Here is a 20,618-nt window from a genome sequence, read left to right as displayed (position 1 = left end):
GCTGTATAAATTTGGTCCATTTACCAGGCTCTAGGTTTCTCTCCGATCAATGACTTAAACATTTTACATGGAACATTGTTGTTTGAAAATATATGGGATATAGGAGATAAAAACACTTTTGATGTGGATTTCGCACAGGATGACGAGATAAAACGACATGTTGATATTTACAGGAAGTAAGCTGAAGCACATTGAACCATCCGAAAGTAGACGAAGAGGAAAGTGGAGAGAACTGATTGTTGTGTTGAGCATGGATCGAATTGGCCAAGCTGCCATAGTTAAACCATCCATGGTTTAACTAGAACTTCTGATGTTTTGATGATCCGAAACAGAAGGCAAATGACAAAGATTCTGAAAAAATGCACTTCTTAAGGACTCTTACGTTTCCCTCCGTTACATCACATCCTATGTAGAAGACCTAGGTAATGCCTAACATGAATAGTCCTATGGTATTATGCCATGACGATGCAAATCACATCACTTGAATGCAGAGGTGTTGATATGTCAGTATTCTGATGCACTAAACAGGAATGTAATGTTGGGAGATGTAAAATTTAGACTAGAGGATAAGTCAGTGGTTAAGGGATTTTGTATCACCTTTTGTGTAGGCTACAAATGTGGAAAACGGTTTCATATACAAACATGTATACCTTTGTCTATGAATCAGATGATAGAATGTAGATACAGAGAATGAGAGAAACATGTATAGTGCAATTTGATGCCTTAGAGTCCTAAAGCAAAACGGCCTAAAGAGCTTCATTGTTGTCGTTTGGGTTTTCCCCTATTCAATAAACGAGATAACGTGGTTTGAGGGTCCCCTGAGTCAGCTCATATGAGAAGCGAACGCCACAGATAGAGCTATAAAGTCCTCTTCCTGTCACGGTGTGGCATGCAGCAGAATATGCTGCGATGTTCAGTCTCACGCATCTTTTATAGAGAGACATTGACCTCTACTGGTAAATTATCCAAACAGCAAGCATCATACCGAATTATTTCCTCTGCCAAACGGAAACAGCGTCCATATAGTATCACTAATTTAAACGTACATACAACATATATTTAACAATTGATTACAGAGATTGTTAAATACTGTATAAAGTTGTTGGTGACAATGGTAAACGCAGTGGGAAAATGGTTTATTTATATAGCAGTATGAACACATCCCACGTACGGCCAAAGTAGTCCCTTATAAAAAGTTGTCCCTTTTCCATTTTACAAGGCATGGAAAATGTTTATTCTTTAATTTGTAATCAAGCTTATACAATGTGAAGAAGAAAAAGAGAAAACACTACATTATTGTCATAATATATTTTTTAATTCATAACTACTTTTTTTGCTGCAGTGTTTTATTTAACTTCGGTGGAAGTAAAATAATTAAACACTAGTAACCTACTCAGTTTATGTTGGCATGTTGCCACACAAACAAAAGGCTACTAGGATTCAAAATGAACTCGACACAGAGCTCGACTCTGGATTGTGAGAGATAAACAGAAAGTGAGACACACATAAACCCAGCACATTGTGTCTGTCTACAGTGAGTCAGTACCCATGCATACTAGGACAGAAAGGACTGTAAATTACTGCTAAAGTGCTGTATCTTATCTCCCTCACTACAACTTGCTACCTACGATACCGATGTGTGAAATAATATGACAGTTCTTTGAAACATAATTTCATATTTTTCTTGCTTGGACGACAGCAATACGGATACTTTGTGTAACTTAGTATACTGAGCAGTCTTGGGACATTCTTATAATTCAGCAAGCAAAGTAGCATCACCATACAACTTAACATTAGCACCAGGACATTTGAAATGAAGTTCACTTAGTTGAGGAAATGTTTTGGGTTCCTTCCTCCCTTTTCCTCAAGTAGTACTGGAAATACTTCAATGTAATGTTACTGTCTCCTTAATTGGCAAAAATATGCCAAGTGGAGCAGCTTTGATGGACTAAAGGGCTCGTTAGGGCTGGTTAAACCTTGAGAGGAGAGGGTTCAGGCAAGAACATAATCCGAGCTGGGATTTGATTTTTGAAAATAGACTTTGGTTGAGGCCTCTGGATGCCAAAACAATCACATATGAAAAAGTAGACACTAATACAGTTTCACTCAATACATGTGTAAAAAAAAAAGGTATGATTAAACGACAAATTCCACGTTATTTGAAGAAGCGAATAACTATTTGCAAGGCAATGCCCAAAAGTTAGAATAATATGTAATTGTAATGACCCAGTAGTATACATGTTATTGCCCAGAGTATTTAGTGTATTGTGTATAATAGGGGATTATTAATGTGTCACAATCACAACAGGATAACAACCAAATAATAATACAGAATTGCTAAATAATAATGGTAATTAAAATTATAATGGTAATTTCTTTTGTTAACTGATTAATTTCCAACAATGTGACAAACTTTGTCTGCATTGTTTTCACTGAAAAAGGTAAATACAATGTTAGCACGTTTATTTTGGTGTTAGATAAAAAGTATGAAATTAAATAAAAGTTTGTACTTCCTGTAGGCATTTTGGTAGTCTATATGAGGAATGAACATATATCACAAAATAAAATACCATTATATCTAATTACCTTTTTATATACAGATATCGTGGCAATTATTATCATTTTGTCAAAGAAATCCAAAAAAAATGATGTAGAATCATTAACCACACATTAGTAATGCTTGTCACAGATAGACCAAAAGAACAACAACCGACAACTCAACATTGATGTTATAGAACACCAGAAAAAGTGCAATTTGAAAGTGCAATGTCAAAAAACATTTCCTTACCAGCATATTTATTTTATCGACTACTGTTTACTTTAATTTGCCACTGACTCGGAAACAGATATAATTCAACATTAGTTTCAATGATTAATGTCTGAAAGCAGCATTCTTGCCAATGTTTGAGGTTACCATAGCCAAATCTGTTTTGCTATCGTGTTTACCCTGCATATGCATTTTAATACTTTTTGGGAAGTGAAATTGAAGCCCAGAAATTAAACCAATATCCTTTTCTTCAACCTGCAGTCAGAATCTGGCCGAAGAGTTAAAGATATGTTTCCCAGCTTGAAATTGTGTAGTGTCCATTTTTTCTATCTAGCCATGAAGGAAAGTTGCCACTTTACTCAGATATAAAAAGAGATCGAATTGTCCAACGCTATTTAACTAACGGTCTAATTCTTAGGTTGTGGAGAGTGTTTCAAAAGAGTTAGTTTGTTTTTCTTCCATGTGTTGGGGTGTGGATGTGGGGTTGGTCACTGCCCCAATGGGCCCAGGATCATGTGTAAGGACAGCGCCAGCAGCAGGAGCCATGGTCCACACCTCACGCTGAGAGCTGAGCAGATAGGAAGGAGCCCTGAGAGAGAAGAGAGGAGGAAACGATGGTTTCTTCAAGGTTACCTTGGTGAAACACGATAATCAAAGTTAAAGGCGCTGTAGGTAAGATAAAATGGAAAATACTTGGGGACAAAGAGGCCAACCTCCTTAAGATCTGTGCAAAATGTTGACTCACAGGGTCAAATTTAATAAATGCAAAGCTTATTCTCTAAATCAATCACAAGTCCACTTTACACAGAGGCAGGAACTGGAAACTTGTCAGGCAGATAGAGGACACCCCTCTGAATATGTGTATGAATTATGGTAATTCATTATTATATCTCATTCCATGACGTCACAGGGTCAATTACTGTATATCACTGTTGTTATTAATGTTAGATCCGTACCACATTGATTCTGAACTGATTAACAATGCACACCATTGGAACATTATTGCCCAATCAGGATCAAGTACTTAATAATGCTTTGCTGCAATCTCAAACAACCGCTCTCAAATCATATACAGCACACCGACCGGAGTCGACACTACTAAACGCCTCTCTACATGAGGATCCTCCTGACTCATGTACACATTACATGCAGAACCAGGGCCCTTACGTTGATGAATGGCCAGGCTGTTCTCCTTCCAGTCCAGGCCCTGGTACACGCGGCAGGTGAAGGTGTAGGGCTTCTCGTCCGCCATCGGGGCCCAGGTGAGGCGGCACAGGGTGGGGCTGACCAGGCTGACGTTGGAGCGCCGGCGGTTGTCCACGGACACCAGGTTGACCATGTTGGGGTAGGTGCTGCCCACCAGCCGGCTGTCCTGGCGGTACTCACAGTAGGGCCCCGGGAGCTGCTCGGTGGCCGGGAACTCACAGTCCACCCGGAGGTTCCTCTCCAGGTAGGTGAGGCAGGGGTACATCTGGGGCCCACGCGGCTCGAACAGTAAGCCCCCGGCGGAGGTCACTGGAGGACACACACACGTTTACCACACTGCTGGGATTGTTACGAGGGGTTTCAGGTCAGGCTTGAGTGGAATTCATTTAAAATATTAATCAAAATTGGAATGATTAGCTAAATAATTAATGCCACTGACCATCTGTGAACCTTACAGCACAAGGAGTTGTTTGTGTTGCTTGGGTCTCCAACAATTCTTTAAATACCTTACATTGTGTTGATAGCGTAGACTTAAAGTCTGGGTACATTTTTGATGTCAACTATTCCTCTGTCACGTTATATTCCGTTATGTTTCATATGATGTAAGTCCTTCCGGATGCAGTATGTGTAACCGATGTGTTTCTGCGTTGTGTCTTGTATCTTTGAGTGAGGCACACACACAGGAGTCGAGTGATGGAGGTTTATTCTTTCAAAAGGAGACAAAACAACACAGGCGTCACACACAATCCGGGATATCTCTCTCCACTCAGCTCCGTGCATCAGCGCTCACTCCCCTTAGCTTAATATATCCTGTGACTTTAAATGAATACATGTAGGGGATAAATTATAAAAATGTAAACAAAGCATAAAATGATCTTAAATAAAAAGACAGTATATAGAATATATACACTGATAAAGGAAATAAAATATAATAAAGAATTGTCATTTTCCTCTCACACTCATTTTACATATTATACCATAAACAAAAACACATAACAGGCATACCTTTCAAAAGGAGACAAAACAACACAGGCGTCACACACAATCCGGGATATCTCTCTCCACTCTACAAAATAAAGGAAGCAAACAATTGACCACACATACTGGATCACACAACTGCATTTGTAATATCAACGCGGGAAATACAGCGATCTTCCTCCCATGCCGAATCTCACGCGGCCGGGAAACCCCGTAGAAAGCTAACACCAGCTCAAGCTAGTTCACGAGTTAAAAGTTAAAAAGTCCACCCTTCCAACAATTCAATGACTAAAAAATTGTCTACGAACCAGGGAGTTTCTCCCGCGTGCCTAAAAGCATGTCGCAAAGCAGTGTGAACCACCACAACCGTTCAAGGGCAACCAACAAGGGGTTAACATAAAAATCTAACGGAGAGAGACACAAGCGCAACTCACCAGCTCCGTGCATCAGCGCTCACTGACGCTAGACACACAGGTGCAACGCCAAACCACTCCCCAGGGAAACAAAAGGCATGCCATAGGAAACAACGAAACCAACTTACTTAGGAACCAATATTTGGTGGAGTTCACAATAAAAAAGGTATGAACAATGATAAAAAAAAAATAAAACAAAATCAAATTAAATTTAGCTCGGCTACATATGTTTGTAGCTTGTTTGTAGGTTGTTGAGAACCCCCTGGGAATATTATAGAAATGTCCTACAGCTTCCCCCCTAAGGCAGCAGATTCGACACTAGTCGTCCATTAAAGACATCCCATCACAGACAGCAATGAATCAGTCCTCAATACAATGTAACCTCATTCTGACGTCTATATAACACTTGCAATCAACCCTTTTTCATGGTTAGTATTATAAATTCAGACAAATAATGCCCATGGTTCTTTTTTGAATTGTTGTCTTTTATTGACTTAAATGCATACTTAAATGCATCACATTGCAGTTATGTAAGAAACATCTTCAATGATACTACATTCTCAAGTTGAATTCCTAGATCCGAGATAAATGCTTCACTGACCTTCTGCAGGTCTACTTACATGAAGGAGCCTATACGATGTTTAAGGCGTAGGCAATTATTTACAACTAATATAGGCATATTAGTTCCTAAGCATGTTCAACCTAGAATACCATTGAAGAAAAACGCTCAGAATCATTGATGCGTTACATAATTGTACATTTAATTGTCGATGGAAAAGACGAGTCATACCAAAGAGTAGGAGCGCCGTGGCGGACAGCTGCAGATCCATCGTGGACACAGGAGGAGCTCCTCACTCTGCTCAGTGCGGGTTCCTGGCCGTGACGCCTGACAAAGTTGAACACAGGACACCGTTACTTCCAACCATAACTCCCACTATAAAGAACGATACAAGTCCACATCTGAGAACTGAATCATAGCATCTGACTGGAATAGGACATCATACCTAGAACCATGGAAATATATTTATAAAAGAATGAGAAATCTAAATGATGATGATGACGTGTGTGGCAGGTGCTGCAGCGGAGGAGGGTTACAGAGAGCAGAAGCAGGCAACGCCCAATGCGGCGCCCACACTGCGACGGGTGGCGTGCACGCGGTCTGCCGGAGCAGGCGGAGGGGAACGAAAGGCGAGCTGCCCAACTAACGCACTGCCTCCACTGAAATTCCCCCCTCACGTGTAATCGACGTATGATTAAGGCTAGCCGAGAAAAAGGTCTCGGAAATGACCTATTGAAAATAAAGGATTGATGGCTTATGCAAATCGTTTTTTCCGGAATCCGGAGTGCTCCGGGAGAAACGGAGCACTATCAACGGAAATCGAGGCGGCAGTTTAGAGTCAGAAGTCCAACCATTCGCGCCTCTTTTTTTTTTTTTGCCAATTTTGGATGACACAAAGCAAAATCATCTCCTCTACAGATGCCATGTTTGCGATTGTCAATGCCGGTAATTTGTGGCACGACAGTCACTGCCCTCTAGAGGATGTATTGCGTAACATCCATAACAACGCTGAAACCGGACAGAGGTATGAAGGGTAGTCCCGGAGGCAACGTTTGGTACGGACGGACTAATTCCGTCCGGATCCGGAGGTATGAATCAGCCTTACTGCTGTGAAATCCGTTTGATCACGTTGGTGCAATATTAAGAAAGATTATTAAAGCACCGTGCACCTTCATCATGGGTGTGTCTGGTAAAACAGATGTCTCTAATCTCTCCCGGGCAGCAGTAGAATACAAGCTTGAGAGGAGAATCAGCCGAATCACCCAAAATGAGGAAGGGGTTGGAGATAGGCATCTTGTGTTCTCAGACTACCAGAGAAACGATTGCTACATCAATCACACAAGCAAAGTGGCATCAATTTTGATGGATGGAAATTACATGAAGACTGTTTCGATGGAAACACTGAGAGGATATGACGGCATGTGTGTGTGTTTGTGTGTATGTGACTGCACGGGCGTTTCTCTCTGACTATCTCTGTTTATGTGTGTGTGTGTGTGTGTGTGTGTGTGTGTGTGTGTGTGTGTGTGTGTGTGTGTGTGTGTGTGTGTGTGTGTGTGTGTGTGTGTGTGTGCGTGCGTGTGTGTGTGTCTCTCTCTCTCTCGCTCTCTCTCTCTCCTCCTCTCTCCCATATAACTTCTAGAAGTCAACCCTGATCCAACACTGAGATCTTAGTGTTCAGCGCTGAGCATATATCCACTTGCATGGAAACGGGTGAGTTTATTAGCAGTAGGCTACTGTACAAGAACTGTACAATAGAACAAGGAATTGTAATAAGTGTTGTCATTGTATTAGTGTCGTGCAACTTATTCAGAATAGAATGGTTACTTTGTAAAATAAGTATATGGTCATCTATTTTAAAAAGGGGAACATCTTACAACTTAAAATATGTTGTTATATTTTACTCTTGCCTTTTACTCTGCTTAAACAAATGACTAACTAACTAAAATATTGTAGTTAGGCTGTAGCTGCTTCAATGTGTTATGTTGTAATCGAAGTGACTTTGCATACATTTAGGCTGTAGCTGCTTCAATGTGTTATGTTGTAATTGAAGTGATTTTGCATACATTTAGGCTGTAGCTGCTTCAATGTGTTATGTTGTAATCAAAGTGACTTTGCATGCATTTAGGCTGTAGCTGCTTCAATGTGTTATGTTGTGATCGAAGTGATCTTGCATACATTTACGCTGTAGCTGCTTCAATGTGTTATGTTGTAATCGAAGTGACTTTGCATGCATTACAATGACTCAGTAGTTTTGCTAGACGCTGCATTTCCGCTGTTCAAAACCTGACCCCACTAATGTCTCTTGCAATCAGGTGACTTGTAATGAATTAAGCCGGCAATGGCTTGTTTTGATGTTATTCGATTTCCTCTGGATAATAAATATATATTATGATAAATACCAAATGTTTTTTTTATTTCAGTGGTTTTCCTTCAAGACAGTTGAGAGGATGTTGCTCCTGGCTACAGTTCTCCTTTTCGGTAAGAAAATGCAGTTCATCTAGTTTCCCCAGTAAACAGACAGCTCCTTACCCAATAAAAAGCTGAGTGCGTGTGTGTGATGCTAAATGACGTCTCCCTTCGTTGCATGCGGCACCCAACGCAGGCCTCGCCTCCGCCCAGAAGGTGACCAAAATGACCTCCTGCTCGACGGACACGAACCAGCTCCGGATTGATTGCAAATACGAGCCGGCAGGGGAAGCCTCGTTGTGCAAGTACACACAAGGTGACCAGGAACTGGGCGCCAGCAACGGCACCAAGGACGCCGCTACCAAGAGCCGCACCACGGTCAGCTTCGTCGACAAGAACAACTGTCTGCTCATCTTCGACAACCTCCCCGATGGCAAAAACAACTTCACCTGCAACATCGTACTGAAGGAGACGGTGTCCATGACGACCGTGGTCGAGAAGAGTGAGTTGGCGGGGAAAAGGACGACTGAAATTGGAGGGTTCATTACATTAATGCAGAGCAGTGTTCAGGGACGCCTCTGATCTGTGTTCTCGGCCCGCCTGAGAACATGGCTTAAGAAAACCCAATGTGCTTAGATTACGACTGGCTCTGGGTTTGACCCTGTAGCCTACTGAGGTGAGGCTACAGGGTGAGGCTTCCTGAGGTGAGGCTACAGGGTGAGGCTTCCTGAGGTGAGGCTACAGAGTGAGGCTTCCTGAGGCTCCAAGAAGCCCCTCCTCCTGCTCATTAATCACAGCTCATCCAACTCACTCAGGAGGAAAGCATCCGCTAGATAATGTCCGAATTAATTATAAAATAGCAAGCAGGCTAATAGCCATCGGTAATGACTTCCACACCAACCCCATTTGAACTGAACGAGCACTAATCAACCCAGAGTTCCCTGCCTCCTGTCTCTGTAGCTAAACAAACACGTTCTTTCCCCTTTGCAGAGTCTCTGCCTCCTTGCTCGGCGGCATGGAGCACCTCACTTCAGAGGTGTACAGGGGTCCTGCTGGGGGTCTCCGCCCTGCCCCTAGTGCTGCAGTTCAGCGGGCTGCTGTGAGCCGCCGCCCCCGCCACGCTGCGTCCCCTCGACATCACAGCCTCATTGGTTCGAAGATATCCGAAATATAAATAGACCTCTCTGCGCGCAGCGCTCCATGTGCGATGTGAAGGCACGCGGGAGTAGGGTCGCAGGGTCGCAGGGCTGTGGACGTGTTGCTGCATTGTGTGGGCCCGCGGCCCGCTACGCACATAGTCATTGTGCTTGTATGCTTTGTGTTGGCTAATACGTGGCGCTTGTGTAATCTGCCTTTTAGTATTTTAATAGAACAAGAAATATAGGTGTTGGTGGTGAGTGGTTAGAGGGGTTCACTCCCAGCAGAAAGGTTCAGGGTTCGATCTGATTTATGATTTGGATAAAAAGACTTACTATAAAGGAAGGGCCTTTGGGTATTTATGTTCATTGCAGTTATCTTCACTGCAATTAACATAAATACTAGGTTAGGCTATAGGCTCCCCTATAGCCTAACTTCCCCTGCTCCCCTCCTAAGAGCTTTATGTGAATAGAAACAAAATACAGTGCACAATGCACATTGGCAGAATAAATGTAAGCAGAACATATGATGATAAGCAACCCTCTGTATCAAAAAAATATTGAAAAAACATGAAATAGCTCATGACAAAGTGTGTACATTCCAAACCTGTTTATATTGCTATGAAACCAATAATAATGTATATTAGGTTATACATTGCATGTATAATGTTTTATACAGCTTTGTTTAGAATTCCTTGGTTTGGGAAGATAATAGCTGTCTATTGAAACGTTTTCATGCAAGTCAAAGTTGAGTAAAACGAGATTCTAGTACAATAAAATGTTAAACGCATTTACAGTGAAAGAAAAACATTAATTTTAGTAAACTTGGCCATTAATAATTTAAAGATACCCTTAGACACAAAGTAATATTTCACTGTGTGGTAAAGTACAATGCTATACTCTGTCTAAAGTATGTTAGTCAAAATGCAAGTTGATTCAAGGATACCGAAATAGGCCTACTGAATAAATCGAAATACATATAGGTGTTTCCATTAAAAAGATGTTTCCAACAATAGGCTTTTTCATGTTGTGCAGCACTCACTTTAAACAGATTTTGGGTTCAATTATAATTGCTTTACTTTTTTTTGCTTTTCTTCCTTATTGTAAACAAAAAATGTGATGTATGACCTGCTCAGTGCTGTGTTTTTCTAAATGAACAGCAGGGGGTGCCATGTCAGGAATTGACAATATCATGACAGCAGTAAAACCATGGAAGCCTGAATTCCATTTAATAGTAATACGCCTGATTCGTAGGCCTATCAGGTGACGTTTAAAAAGTTCACGCTGATTACCATTGGATGTTGCTCAAGACAAGTGACCTACCTCACCATTATCCAACATACCACATATAGTCACATAAAATCTAGCATTAGCGATTTTTCCTAAAAAACAACAACAATACAATCACCAAGTCGCTTAATTAACAGTTGGTCAACCATCCTAGGTATACAACCAGACGAGTTAAACCAGTTCTCCGAAAGGTACGCTGACGTCATCCAGGTAGTCTACCGCTGGCAGTGTTGCCAGATTGATAGACTACCAGGCAACCCTGGCTTCAGCGCGCTACAGCCAGGGTTGACAGATGGGGAGGAAAATCTGTCCCAATCTGGCATCAATGCCACTTGGTGGGATCATATTACAGGGAAGCACACTCACACACTCAGCAGAAGGTGAGGGCGTAGATTCTCTTAAATGCGATATCTTCATTTTGGGTGTATTTAAAATCACCTTTAATTTCAATCGAATTCTTCGGTCTAGTTAATTCAAGGACGACGTTGACTTAGTATACTTTTACAACTTTAAAGCGTCGGGACCTCTGTGTGTTTAGCTGAACGCAACAGGTTGTTGGAGAAACCGAAGGATCTAATTGACGAGGCCGATATGTTGGTTTCGGTCTTCCTTCTCGCTGTGTTGGCGACAACAGGTGAGCATTACTCATGTGAATCACTATGTATCTCTTCACTCATACCCACCATACACCTGTTGACTATAGACTCATGTCTAATAGTCAACAGGTGTATGGTGGGTATGAGTGAAGGTTTCCACACCAGAAACCAACCAGAATGCAGAATGCTAAAGAAAACCGGTTGTTTGTGGACTAGGACTGAAACGTAAGGCCTAATATGCAAACTTGTGTTGAGTTTCTAGAGAATATTCTACCCATTTATTATTACGTAGACCTGCTTTTCAACACATTCAGAGTTTCAGTCATAGCCGTGCAGGTTACAGTTTATCATTGTATGTGTTATTTATATGTATTGAAATGTTGTCCTGGTTGTTTGACCGACTCTTTATATCTATTATACATTTGTATTTCTGTTTTTCTTTGTTTGTAATCAGACGTCATTGAAAAAGAGAGCCTGCTCTCAATAGCCTTCCCTGAATAAAAAAAAATAAATAAAAAATTGAAATGACCCGACACAAACTCTAGAGTGGTATAAATATGGTAGATGGTAGATAGATCAGTGATATCTAGTAGGATTCTCTAGTAGGCTAGGTGCACCCTACAATAGCATTTTGCTTCATGTTTTCAGACAGTACATCAGAAGGATTCAGTCTTGAGATATGTTTACTTCATTCAAGTCATTTATGATAAAGTGAATTATTTTGAGGAAATAACGACTCAGCAGGGTGGTTGTCTGGTTTGAAATTCACACAATTTTTGTGTCTCTATCGGCCTACTTTCTGAATAGTTCTGCTTTTTTGTGACAGTTGCTCCTGTCAATGTGCAACATAGACATAAATATATATAAATATAGCTCAAACGCAGGATTCGGCGTAAGTTATTTTAGTTAAGGTTACTGCTGTACCTTTTGAGTGGCATATTCACTGTACACTGCCTGCGTAGTTAATGGCTTACCTTATCTTACCCTTTCAAAACCTTTCTCCCCACCTCCTGAAACTCACAGCTACCCACGCAAACAAGGCACACACTCAGTTATCTGGTTTTTATTTACGCTGACTCGCGAAGGCCTTTTTCCCGACCTCAAACTCCACTGTTTTCCTTTGGTCAGAACAGTGACCTGGAACACTGCCTGTCCACCAGTCCGTCCGAACGGACCGCTGACTCATTCGGACTATCCTCTTATGTCCTATTGTGTTCTCTTATGTCCTATTGTGTTCTCTGGTGTATTCTCAACTATGCTGAAGTATTAAGGACATCTTTCTGCTACTACTGCTCGCTGTAACACTCTCATCTGTTATTGGTAAGCTCAAAGGTGGTTTTACCAGTGATCCTGTGCACCTTTTTTATTATAGGTCATTATTATGATAAATATTATAGTGCTTTATTTATCCAGAAGGGTAATTAAGGCGTGACAGCAGCTCACATCAAAAATTAACATGGTAATAATAAGTAAGTGACAATAAATGTGCATTTAAATATGCCATTTGATGGAAGCCTTTATCTAAAGACACCATTATTGCAACACTTTGAGTACATTGATCCTTTCTTGGGTGGAACCCAAGCTCTCACCCTGGCAGCGGTAATGTCGTGCTATACCAGTTAAGCCACAAGTAGAAGTACGTCGGTCAGGGTTTTTAAGAGCGGGCCTGACTGGAAATTGTCATGCATTGGCTCATGGGTGAAGAATGAAAGACATGTTGATGGATCAGTTCCCTGAAGGCGCAAGCTTGCTGTTAGGCTCAGAGTGTCTGAAGGCTGCACAGAGTGGTGGGGCAGGCGAATGAAAGGCCTTTTATGATGTTGTGGCTTCAGTACAAACTGTGGGGGACATGGAGACAACCTCTCTTGTGTGGCAAAATAATAGCAAAGCTACTCTATAGGATATTATGAAAAGGATGTTATCTTCTCTCTGGTGTTGCCTTACTGGAAATAGCGCAACACTTAATTTACAGCCTATATGTGAGCTTGGCCTGATCAGTCTGTTGTTTACACTGGTTTCCCTTTGAAGATTGTACATTGGAAAATCCAAAAGTTGAAAAATCTTGAAAGTAACAATTATTACTTTCGAGTTATCAGCTCATTATGCTGAACGTTTTGAAGCATAAAATGTGTGTGCAGTTCAAATAATGAGAGAAAATTCAGTTTATATGTTTTCCTTGGTATCAATGTTTTGATTTGTGACAGCCACTCGCACACAAAAAAAGTGAGTGGCGGAGAGGTAATAATACTAAAGAAGTATGCGAGAGAAAATTAGTGCCCTGCTTGCAGCAGTACAAGTTATTAGCGATTAACCCAGGTTGGAAAACTGAGGGTCCGATTTCTTACATCAAATACAATTTAAAAACCGTGTGTGTGTTGTGGTAGAAAATAACCGCGTTCTATCACTTCAACTAATTAAGAGAGCAAAAGAAATCGAGGGGTCCGGAGCAAGTATGACAAAGTCTTCATCGTTACAAAGACAACAACAAAGCCGAGTAGTTTGCAAAGCACTGCCGGTCAACCGATCCCGGCCTCTTTTTTATCCTCACATACAAGGTTGTTTCTTGTTTGAGGTGTCAGCCCACGGTCACCCATGGCCGATCAGTCATAAATTCCTTTAAGCGAGTCGCTGGCACCACTAATCTAAAACACCTGGCTAACGTCAGCATGCATTGACCCCATAGCCTCTGGTGACGTGTTGGCCTCTAACTCACGCTCAGACCCCATCATACCTAGAACCATGGAAATATATTTATAAAAGAATGAGAAATCGAAATGATGATGATGATGACGTGTTACACGTGACGCGGGTTACAGAGAGCAGAAGCAGGCAACGCCCAATGCGGCGCCCACACTGCGACGGGTGGCGTGCACGCGGTCTGCCGGAGCAGGCGGAGGGGAACGAAAGGCGAGCTGCCCAACTAACGCACTGTCTCCACTGAAATTCCCCCCTCACGTGTAATCGACGTATGATATAGGCTAGCCGAGAAAAAGGTCTCGGAAATTACCTATTGAAAATAAAGGATTGATGGTTTATGCAAATCGTTTTTTCCGGAATCCGGAGTGCTCCGGGAGAAACGGAGCACTATCAACGGAAATCGAGGCGGCAGTTTAGAGTCAGAAGTCCAACCATTCGCGCCTCTTTTTTTTTTTTTTGCCAATTTTGGATGACACAAAGCAAAATCATCTCCTCTACAGATGCCATGTTTGCGATTGTCAATGCCGGTAATTTGTGGCACGACAGTCACTTCCCTCTAGAGGATGTATTGCGTAACATCCATAACAACGCTGAAACCGGACAGAGGTATGAAGGGTAGTCCCGGAGGCAACGTTTGGTACGGACGGACTAATTCCGTCCGGATCCGGAGGTATGAATCAGCCTTACTGCTGTGAAATCCGTTTGATCACGTTGGTGCAATATTAAGAAAGATTATTAAAGCACCGTGCACCTTCATCATGGGTGTGTCTGGTAAAACAGATGTCTCTAATCTCTCCCGGGCAGCAGTAGAATACAAGCTTGAGAGGAGAATCAGCCGAATCACCCAAAATGAGGAAGGGGTTGGAGATAGTCATCTTGTGTTCTCAGACTACCAGAGAAACGATTGCTACATCAATCACAAGCAAAGTGGCATCAATTTTGATGGATGGAAATTACATGAAGACTGTTTCGATGGATATCCTATATGTGAGCTTGGCCTGATCAGTCTGTTGTTTACACTGGTTTCCCTTTGAAGATTGTACATTGGAAAATCCAAAAGTTGAAATATCTTGAAAGTAACAATTATTACTTTCGAGTTATCAGCTCATTATGCTGAACGTTTTGAAGCATAAAATGTGTGTGCAGTTCAAATAATGAGAAAATTCAGTTTATATGTTTTCCTTGGTATCAATGTTTTGATTTGTGACAGCCACTCGCACACAAAAAAAGTGAGTGGCGGAGAGGTAATAATACTAAAGAAGTATGCGAGAGAAAATTAGTGCCCTGCTTGCAGCAGTACAAGTTATTGGCGATTAACCCAGGTTGGAAAACTGAGGGTCCGAGCCCAGACTCCCTGACGATGTGCCAAGTCCTAGATATGAGTCCAGAGACGTTTTTAGATGCTTTCTACCATTAGATATATAGGCCTAATTATAATCAAGGTTTGCCTTAGAATATAGTCATTAATGTCTTCCATAGTGTCAAACAATCTTTTTTTTATTCTTAGAATATCCTTATTAAATGCATGTCCTTGATACTTTTTAATCATTTCCTCTCCAGGTGTAGGAGGTGCCTTTACTGTCGGGACCGATAACCCAAATGTGATGGTTAGAGAGAATGAAGGTGAGCACTAAAATGCATTTATAAAAGTATACAATCTAAATAAATAATAAGCTTAAATACATTTCTTTTTACGATATTATGCCGGTAGCATGCATAAACTTGCTATAAAAAATGCAAAATGGTTCAAAATGGTTGATTGCATAATAACAATGCTATTGATGCTCATTATGCGGTTGACATGTGAACAGTGTTTGCATTGTGGGGTTGACGGCGTGCTTTAACTGGTTTCAGGGGCTGACCTCACCTGCAAACCCTCAGGCGACTTCGGGTCGACACCCCGGGTTGAGTGGAAGTTTAATGTCTTGAATACGCAAAGTTTCGTGGTTTTCGACGGGAAACCCACAGGTAAATGACTTTTGACATCATCAAGTGAACTTGATGTTGTAATAGCTAGAATGTCTGAGTCCAAGTACAAAGGTACTAGAAGCTTGGCCTCCCAACTATTAAATGACCTGTCTCTGAATTAACTGAATGGCTCTTTTGCATTAAACTAACTCAATCATTAATCATCAGAATTTGATTTCTTTGAACTTTTAATGTAAAAAAAGTTAAAGTTTTTTACGTTTTAAAGTATTAATAAAAAAATAGCTTCAGACAGACCACCATTAATATTCAATATTGTACAATATGTTGGCTATTGTTCCTTTTTTATTTAGTAGTAAAAAGACATTCAATGACACTAGGATCCCAATTCAAACTCGGACTGCGTGAGAGTGTTGTAAGTGTAAGGAGCTTTAAGCCATTTTTCCCACTTCCTGGTATGGACTTTAGCGACATATAGCTGGATTAGGTCCTGGGAATGACAGCAACGCCAACCTGTTTCTTGATTTAAAAAAAATGCATAGCTGTGTGTGTGTAAAAATACAGATTTGATTCATTGAAATGTTTTGTATTATCTTGTACAGGGTCGGGTTGCAATGAGGAAGCCCCACTTGTAATTTGACTCATCATTCACTTTCATTTATAGTTGCCAAAAATGCCCTGACATTTTGACACTATTGAAGCAAAGGGTTGCCCACTGCCCATCACCACGGCGACGTAATGCCATGGACGTGTGGGAACTGTCCGCCCACTTCCAGAACGGTGCATCATGGCGACTATAATTTCTCTCTCTCTCTCTCTCTCTCTCTCTCTCTCTCTCTCTCTCTCTCTCTCTCTCTCTCTCTCTCTCTCTCTCTCTCTCTCTCTCTCTCTCTCTCTCTCTCTCTCTCTCTCTCTCTCTCTCTCTCTCTCTCTCTCTCTCTCTCTCTCTCATACTTGCAGCAACATATGCCGACAGAGTCCAGTTACTCAATAATGCTGTGCGCTTCAACAAGGTGACCCGCGCTGACAACGGAGAGTACGTGTGTGAGGTTTCTGGCAACAACAATTTCGGAAACGTCATAGTGAAGTTGACCGTTCTGGGTGAGGCTTCGTTCAAGTGACTGTTGAACATCCGATTTAACCCATTGTATGTTTCCATTCAGACTGGTCAGCTAGGCCTGTTGTGAAGTAATTGCGATATTATTTTCATTGCAGACACATTTTTGCCACTGATATCATGATAAGATAAAGCATAATAATGCAAGGACACCCTGACAAAGAGCAATTACATTTGAAATCTTAGGAATATTCATACATTGGAATGGGAATGTCAAATCTTATATTTTTGGCAGCAATTGTAACGTATTGGTATTATGCTGTCTTGGTGAAAAACACCTACATTTAAAGTGCCTATAAGGCGCAAGTAACATGTTGACCTTACCTCTGGCTGTCTGTTCTGTGTGGGGGCAGGTGCTGCCTGAGCCTCCGACACAGAGAGCAGAACAGATGTAGCGTGATTGGCTGAAACGTTGTCGACATGTGTTCTTAAGGTCCTTTTTATATTAGGCACGTAATAACAGATAAACGACATTAGAAGTTCAGACAAACTAAATGGCGCCAACTATTATCATAACATTAACAAACATAACATCAACCAAACGAAAATGCCTCGCTCCATTATTTTAAATTGTTTTATGACATGGGAATAAATCGTAACAAACAATTACATTCAATGTAAAAGAACCTTTTGCGTTAACAGCAACGCATATAGCACCGAGACGCCCAGGGGCCACATCTAATATTGTGTGCATGTTTGTATGTCCCCAGTCCCCGTAGAGGCCCCAGTGTGCAAAATCCCGACCTCGGTGACCACCAACGGAAAGGCCATCCTCCGATGCTCCGACAAGGTTGGCTCCCCGCCGCCCACCTACAGGTGGTACAAAGGCGACACCCTCCTTCCGGAGGACCCCAAAAAGTTCCCAAACTTCAAAAACTCCACCTATAGGATCAACCCCATCAACGGCAACCTGGTGAGACATGCCCTTCCTGGGCTCTAATATAGGGCCTGTCGATGAGAAGAATCCATCCTCAAATCCGTATGCTGTTTGTCGTCCCCCCGCCCCCGGTAGGAGTTCTCCCCCGCGACCAAAGCCGACTCAGGGGCTTATTACTGTGAGGCTTTGAACTCAGCGGGCCCAGCGAAGAGATGCAAGGCTGTGAGGATGGAAGTCGGTAAGTGGTGCACCCTGATCCATTTCATTCAAATCTATTGTAGCAATTTTTTATATTTAAATGCTTGAAAAGGTTTGGAATGCAAGTACAAGTAGGGATTTAGTTTAACAATTCTAAGCCCCCATTCTTTAGAAGCAAGTCCTTTGTCAATGACGCTTTCTAAATGGTTCCGTCGGTGATGCGTACCACAAATTGGATGCGATGAGGCAAATCACAGCTTTCCGTTTCTAGAGTTGAAAACGAGGTTCTCTTATTAACAGATTCAACTGCAGGTTGTTCTGGTAACAAACGTATTACCGTATGCAGTGGGAGACTTTTTAGAGCTCTCTAAACTGCAGCAATTGTGGTTTGGTTTTTGGCTTCAGACCTGATTAATGAACAAAAGTTTAAACCTTTTCAGTTCTACGTGGTAAAATTTGAATCGATTTTTAAGCCACATGTGATGCACACAATCAACATTCTACACATGTTTTACATCATTTTCTAAACAGAGGACGTGAATACTGGCGGTATTGTTGCTGCGGTGATTGTGTCTCTTCTGCTGGTCGCCTTGCTAATAGGTGGTCTTTGGTACGCTAACAAGAAGGGATACCTACCCAGTAAGTGTGAAACCTGTCTTTCATTCATATATTGACAAATGATACTTGTAATTGGAAGTGCTTTTGCATATTGTAACCAGGGAAAATTTCTCCTCCTTCAAATTTGTCCTCCAAATAATACCTTAACAAACAAAAAATCTTTATTTATTAGGTCAGCTATTATCTGGTGTCTGTCGCCCTCAAATGTTCAACTCGGTCACTGCACTTTCTACTTGTTATAGTGAACAAGATGCCAGGCAGGGGCTTAAGTTAACGAGTAATGTATTTCTTGAAAGAAAATATGAGTCTTATTTTTTTTTGTCCCCCCCCCCCCCCCCCCCCCCCCAAAACATAATCTGCACAGCACGGAGCCAAAGGTGAGCATAATTTAATTAGGGTCACAACTGCCATTCTAATCCATTCATTCATCCATGCCTGCATATTAACTTGGCTGCTACATGTGTAGAATATGGGTCATGTCATCTTCTTTCCAGTCCACTATTTCATTAATGTATTTATTTATTTGCCCCAGCAAGCCTAAACCATCTGTCATCTACCAACCCCCATCCTCACAAGGCGGTGAGAATGAGGAAGATGTAAGTATCCATCCCAGTATTCATCATTGCTTGCTGTCAGTTCCCTCTTTCCATAACCCTGACGATTCCATTCTTTCATTTCATTAAAAAAATTCTAAACAATTCTTTTGATGTTGTTATTGGTCCTGATTGCGAAATGTCTTTGCAGGGAGAATTCCGACAGAAGTCCTCTTTTGTGGTGTAGTCTGGCAGCAGGTCGGTTCTTTGGAACATCGTCACCAACGAGCAAGGATCCCGGTTTTTATTCTCTCACCTGCACATTATGGGAATGGTTGCTTGTATTCGTCCTGCTCTAAACATCTGGAAAAATCTGGCGGGCAATTCACACCCCTTATTCTTAATCTGAAAACTGATCCAACTTTGTGTGTGTGTGTGTGTGTGTGTGTGTGTGCGCGCGCTTTGTATTTGGGTTTTATTAAGCGATTGGTTTTGAAGTGCCTGTCGTGTAACTTTGAGACGGAGTTGTAGTTCTAGAAGGATCCATGATGCAATGTTCTTCATTCAGGTCATTTTAGATTACTCAAGAGTCCTTATTGAGACTTGTTTCTTATACACACTAGTTTCTATTGCAATATAATCTTTGTGATGTTTTTTCTGATCGTTTTTTTTACTCTTTGTTTTATTTCTTTTTTATTATGTGTCCATTCAATGTGATGAACTATTCTATTAATTTGTTTTACTTAAGGTTGATTGATTAAAAACATTTGAAAGTGGTATAACGCATACTTTTTCATCAGCTCAATTAAAATTTGAGTAGTTTGATTTCACCCATGAGATAATGCAGAAGATGGTGTGCTCAGGAACCAAATACAACGGCCCTGTTAAATGTGTGTAAGAGAGTCTGTAGTAAGCCAGAATGTACAGAGGTATAGTCTTTAGGATAACGATTATGTAGTTTTTAAGTGTGACATGAATTTCTCACAAATGTATGACCCATTTACCAACACCTACCAAAAATGTAGTTTTCAATAGACGTAGCGTTTTCCATGTGTGGATTAAATACTTAATGCTGAATTTGACCGGTTGTGATGCTTTCGCCTTGTAACATATAAAGGGACAACGTTCTGGGATTAGTTTTAGTTTGCACTGCTCTGAATCCAGATTTATGTGAAAGCATGGGTGTGATTTCGTCTGCTTTGAAAATAATTCTATAGACTGGGAATGCAATGATACTGGTATTGATCTTGATTTGATACCATAAACATCCAAAAAAATATTTTAGATTTTCTGACATTTGA

The 20,618-nt window shown here is 41.3% G+C and overlaps 3 protein-coding genes across 6 annotated transcripts; 2 read left to right on the top strand and 1 right to left on the bottom strand.

Moving 5' to 3' along the window:
- Positions 1 to 2,446: 2,446 nt before the first annotated feature.
- LOC307077365 (uncharacterized protein) lies at positions 2,447 to 6,245 on the bottom strand. Of its 4 annotated transcripts, XM_079738768.1 has the most exons (4): positions 5,386 to 5,396; positions 4,413 to 5,039; positions 3,935 to 4,282; positions 2,447 to 3,356 (listed from the first exon to the last, which is right to left on the bottom strand). In XM_079738768.1, exons 2-4 carry the CDS (start codon positions 4,519 to 4,521, stop codon positions 3,256 to 3,258), a joined length of 558 nt encoding a protein of 185 aa, XP_079594894.1. In that variant the 5' UTR covers positions 4,522 to 5,039; positions 5,386 to 5,396; the 3' UTR covers positions 2,447 to 3,255. The 4 variants fall into 4 exon arrangements, with proteins under 4 accessions (XP_079594894.1, XP_079594895.1, XP_079594893.1 ...); XM_079738769.1 differs by lacking the exons at positions 4,413 to 5,039; positions 5,386 to 5,396 and adding an exon at positions 6,155 to 6,245; XM_079738767.1 differs by lacking the exon at positions 5,386 to 5,396 and having other exon boundaries at positions 4,413 to 5,304.
- Positions 6,246 to 7,499: 1,254 nt separating this feature from the next.
- thy1 (Thy-1 cell surface antigen) lies at positions 7,500 to 10,927 on the top strand. The gene is made up of 4 exons (XM_079738058.1): positions 7,500 to 7,633; positions 8,344 to 8,401; positions 8,526 to 8,831; positions 9,320 to 10,927. The coding sequence occupies exons 2-4, from the start codon at positions 8,371 to 8,373 to the stop codon at positions 9,430 to 9,432; spliced, it is 450 nt and encodes a 149-aa protein (XP_079594184.1). The 5' UTR covers positions 7,500 to 7,633; positions 8,344 to 8,370; the 3' UTR covers positions 9,433 to 10,927.
- Positions 10,928 to 11,065: 138 nt separating this feature from the next.
- f11r.1 (F11 receptor, tandem duplicate 1) lies at positions 11,066 to 20,399 on the top strand. Its single transcript, XM_079738057.1, has 11 exons — positions 11,066 to 11,135; positions 11,294 to 11,389; positions 15,609 to 15,671; positions 15,903 to 16,016; positions 16,935 to 17,075; positions 17,802 to 18,004; positions 18,104 to 18,206; positions 18,698 to 18,805; positions 19,149 to 19,161; positions 19,317 to 19,380; positions 19,529 to 20,399. Exons 1-11 carry the CDS (start codon positions 11,081 to 11,083, stop codon positions 19,562 to 19,564), a joined length of 996 nt encoding a protein of 331 aa, XP_079594183.1. The 5' UTR covers positions 11,066 to 11,080; the 3' UTR covers positions 19,565 to 20,399.
- Positions 20,400 to 20,618: the final 219 nt, after the last annotated feature.

This window comes from Pollachius pollachius, assembly GCF_949987615.1.
Source record: "Pollachius pollachius genome assembly, chromosome: 6".
NCBI classification, from domain to species: Eukaryota; Metazoa; Chordata; class Actinopteri; order Gadiformes; family Gadidae; genus Pollachius; species Pollachius pollachius.
This window is presented reverse-complemented; position numbering and strand designations above follow the sequence as displayed.

Coding starts and splice junctions, on each gene's coding strand:
- LOC307077365 (XM_079738768.1), bottom strand. CDS start 4,521: ATGTACCCAGACTTTAAGTCTACGCTATCAACACAATGTAAGGTATTT. Junction 4,283..4,412: donor TGCTGTAAGGTTCACAGATG/GTCAGTGGCATT, acceptor TGTGTCCTCCAG/TGACCTCCGCCGGGGGCTTA. Junction 3,357..3,934: donor CAGCCTGGCCATTCATCAAC/GTAAGGGCCCTG, acceptor CTTCTCTCTCAG/GGCTCCTTCCTATCTGCTCA.
- thy1 (XM_079738058.1), top strand. CDS start 8,371: ATGTTGCTCCTGGCTACAGTTCTCCTTTTCG. Junction 8,402..8,525: donor GGCTACAGTTCTCCTTTTCG/GTAAGAAAATGC, acceptor CACCCAACGCAG/GCCTCGCCTCCGCCCAGAAG. Junction 8,832..9,319: donor GACGACCGTGGTCGAGAAGA/GTGAGTTGGCGG, acceptor TCCCCTTTGCAG/AGTCTCTGCCTCCTTGCTCG.
- f11r.1 (XM_079738057.1), top strand. CDS start 11,081: ATGCCACTTGGTGGGATCATATTACAGGGAAGCACACTCACACACTCA. Junction 11,390..15,608: donor CGCTGTGTTGGCGACAACAG/GTGAGCATTACT, acceptor TTTCCTCTCCAG/GTGTAGGAGGTGCCTTTACT. Junction 15,672..15,902: donor GATGGTTAGAGAGAATGAAG/GTGAGCACTAAA, acceptor AACTGGTTTCAG/GGGCTGACCTCACCTGCAAA.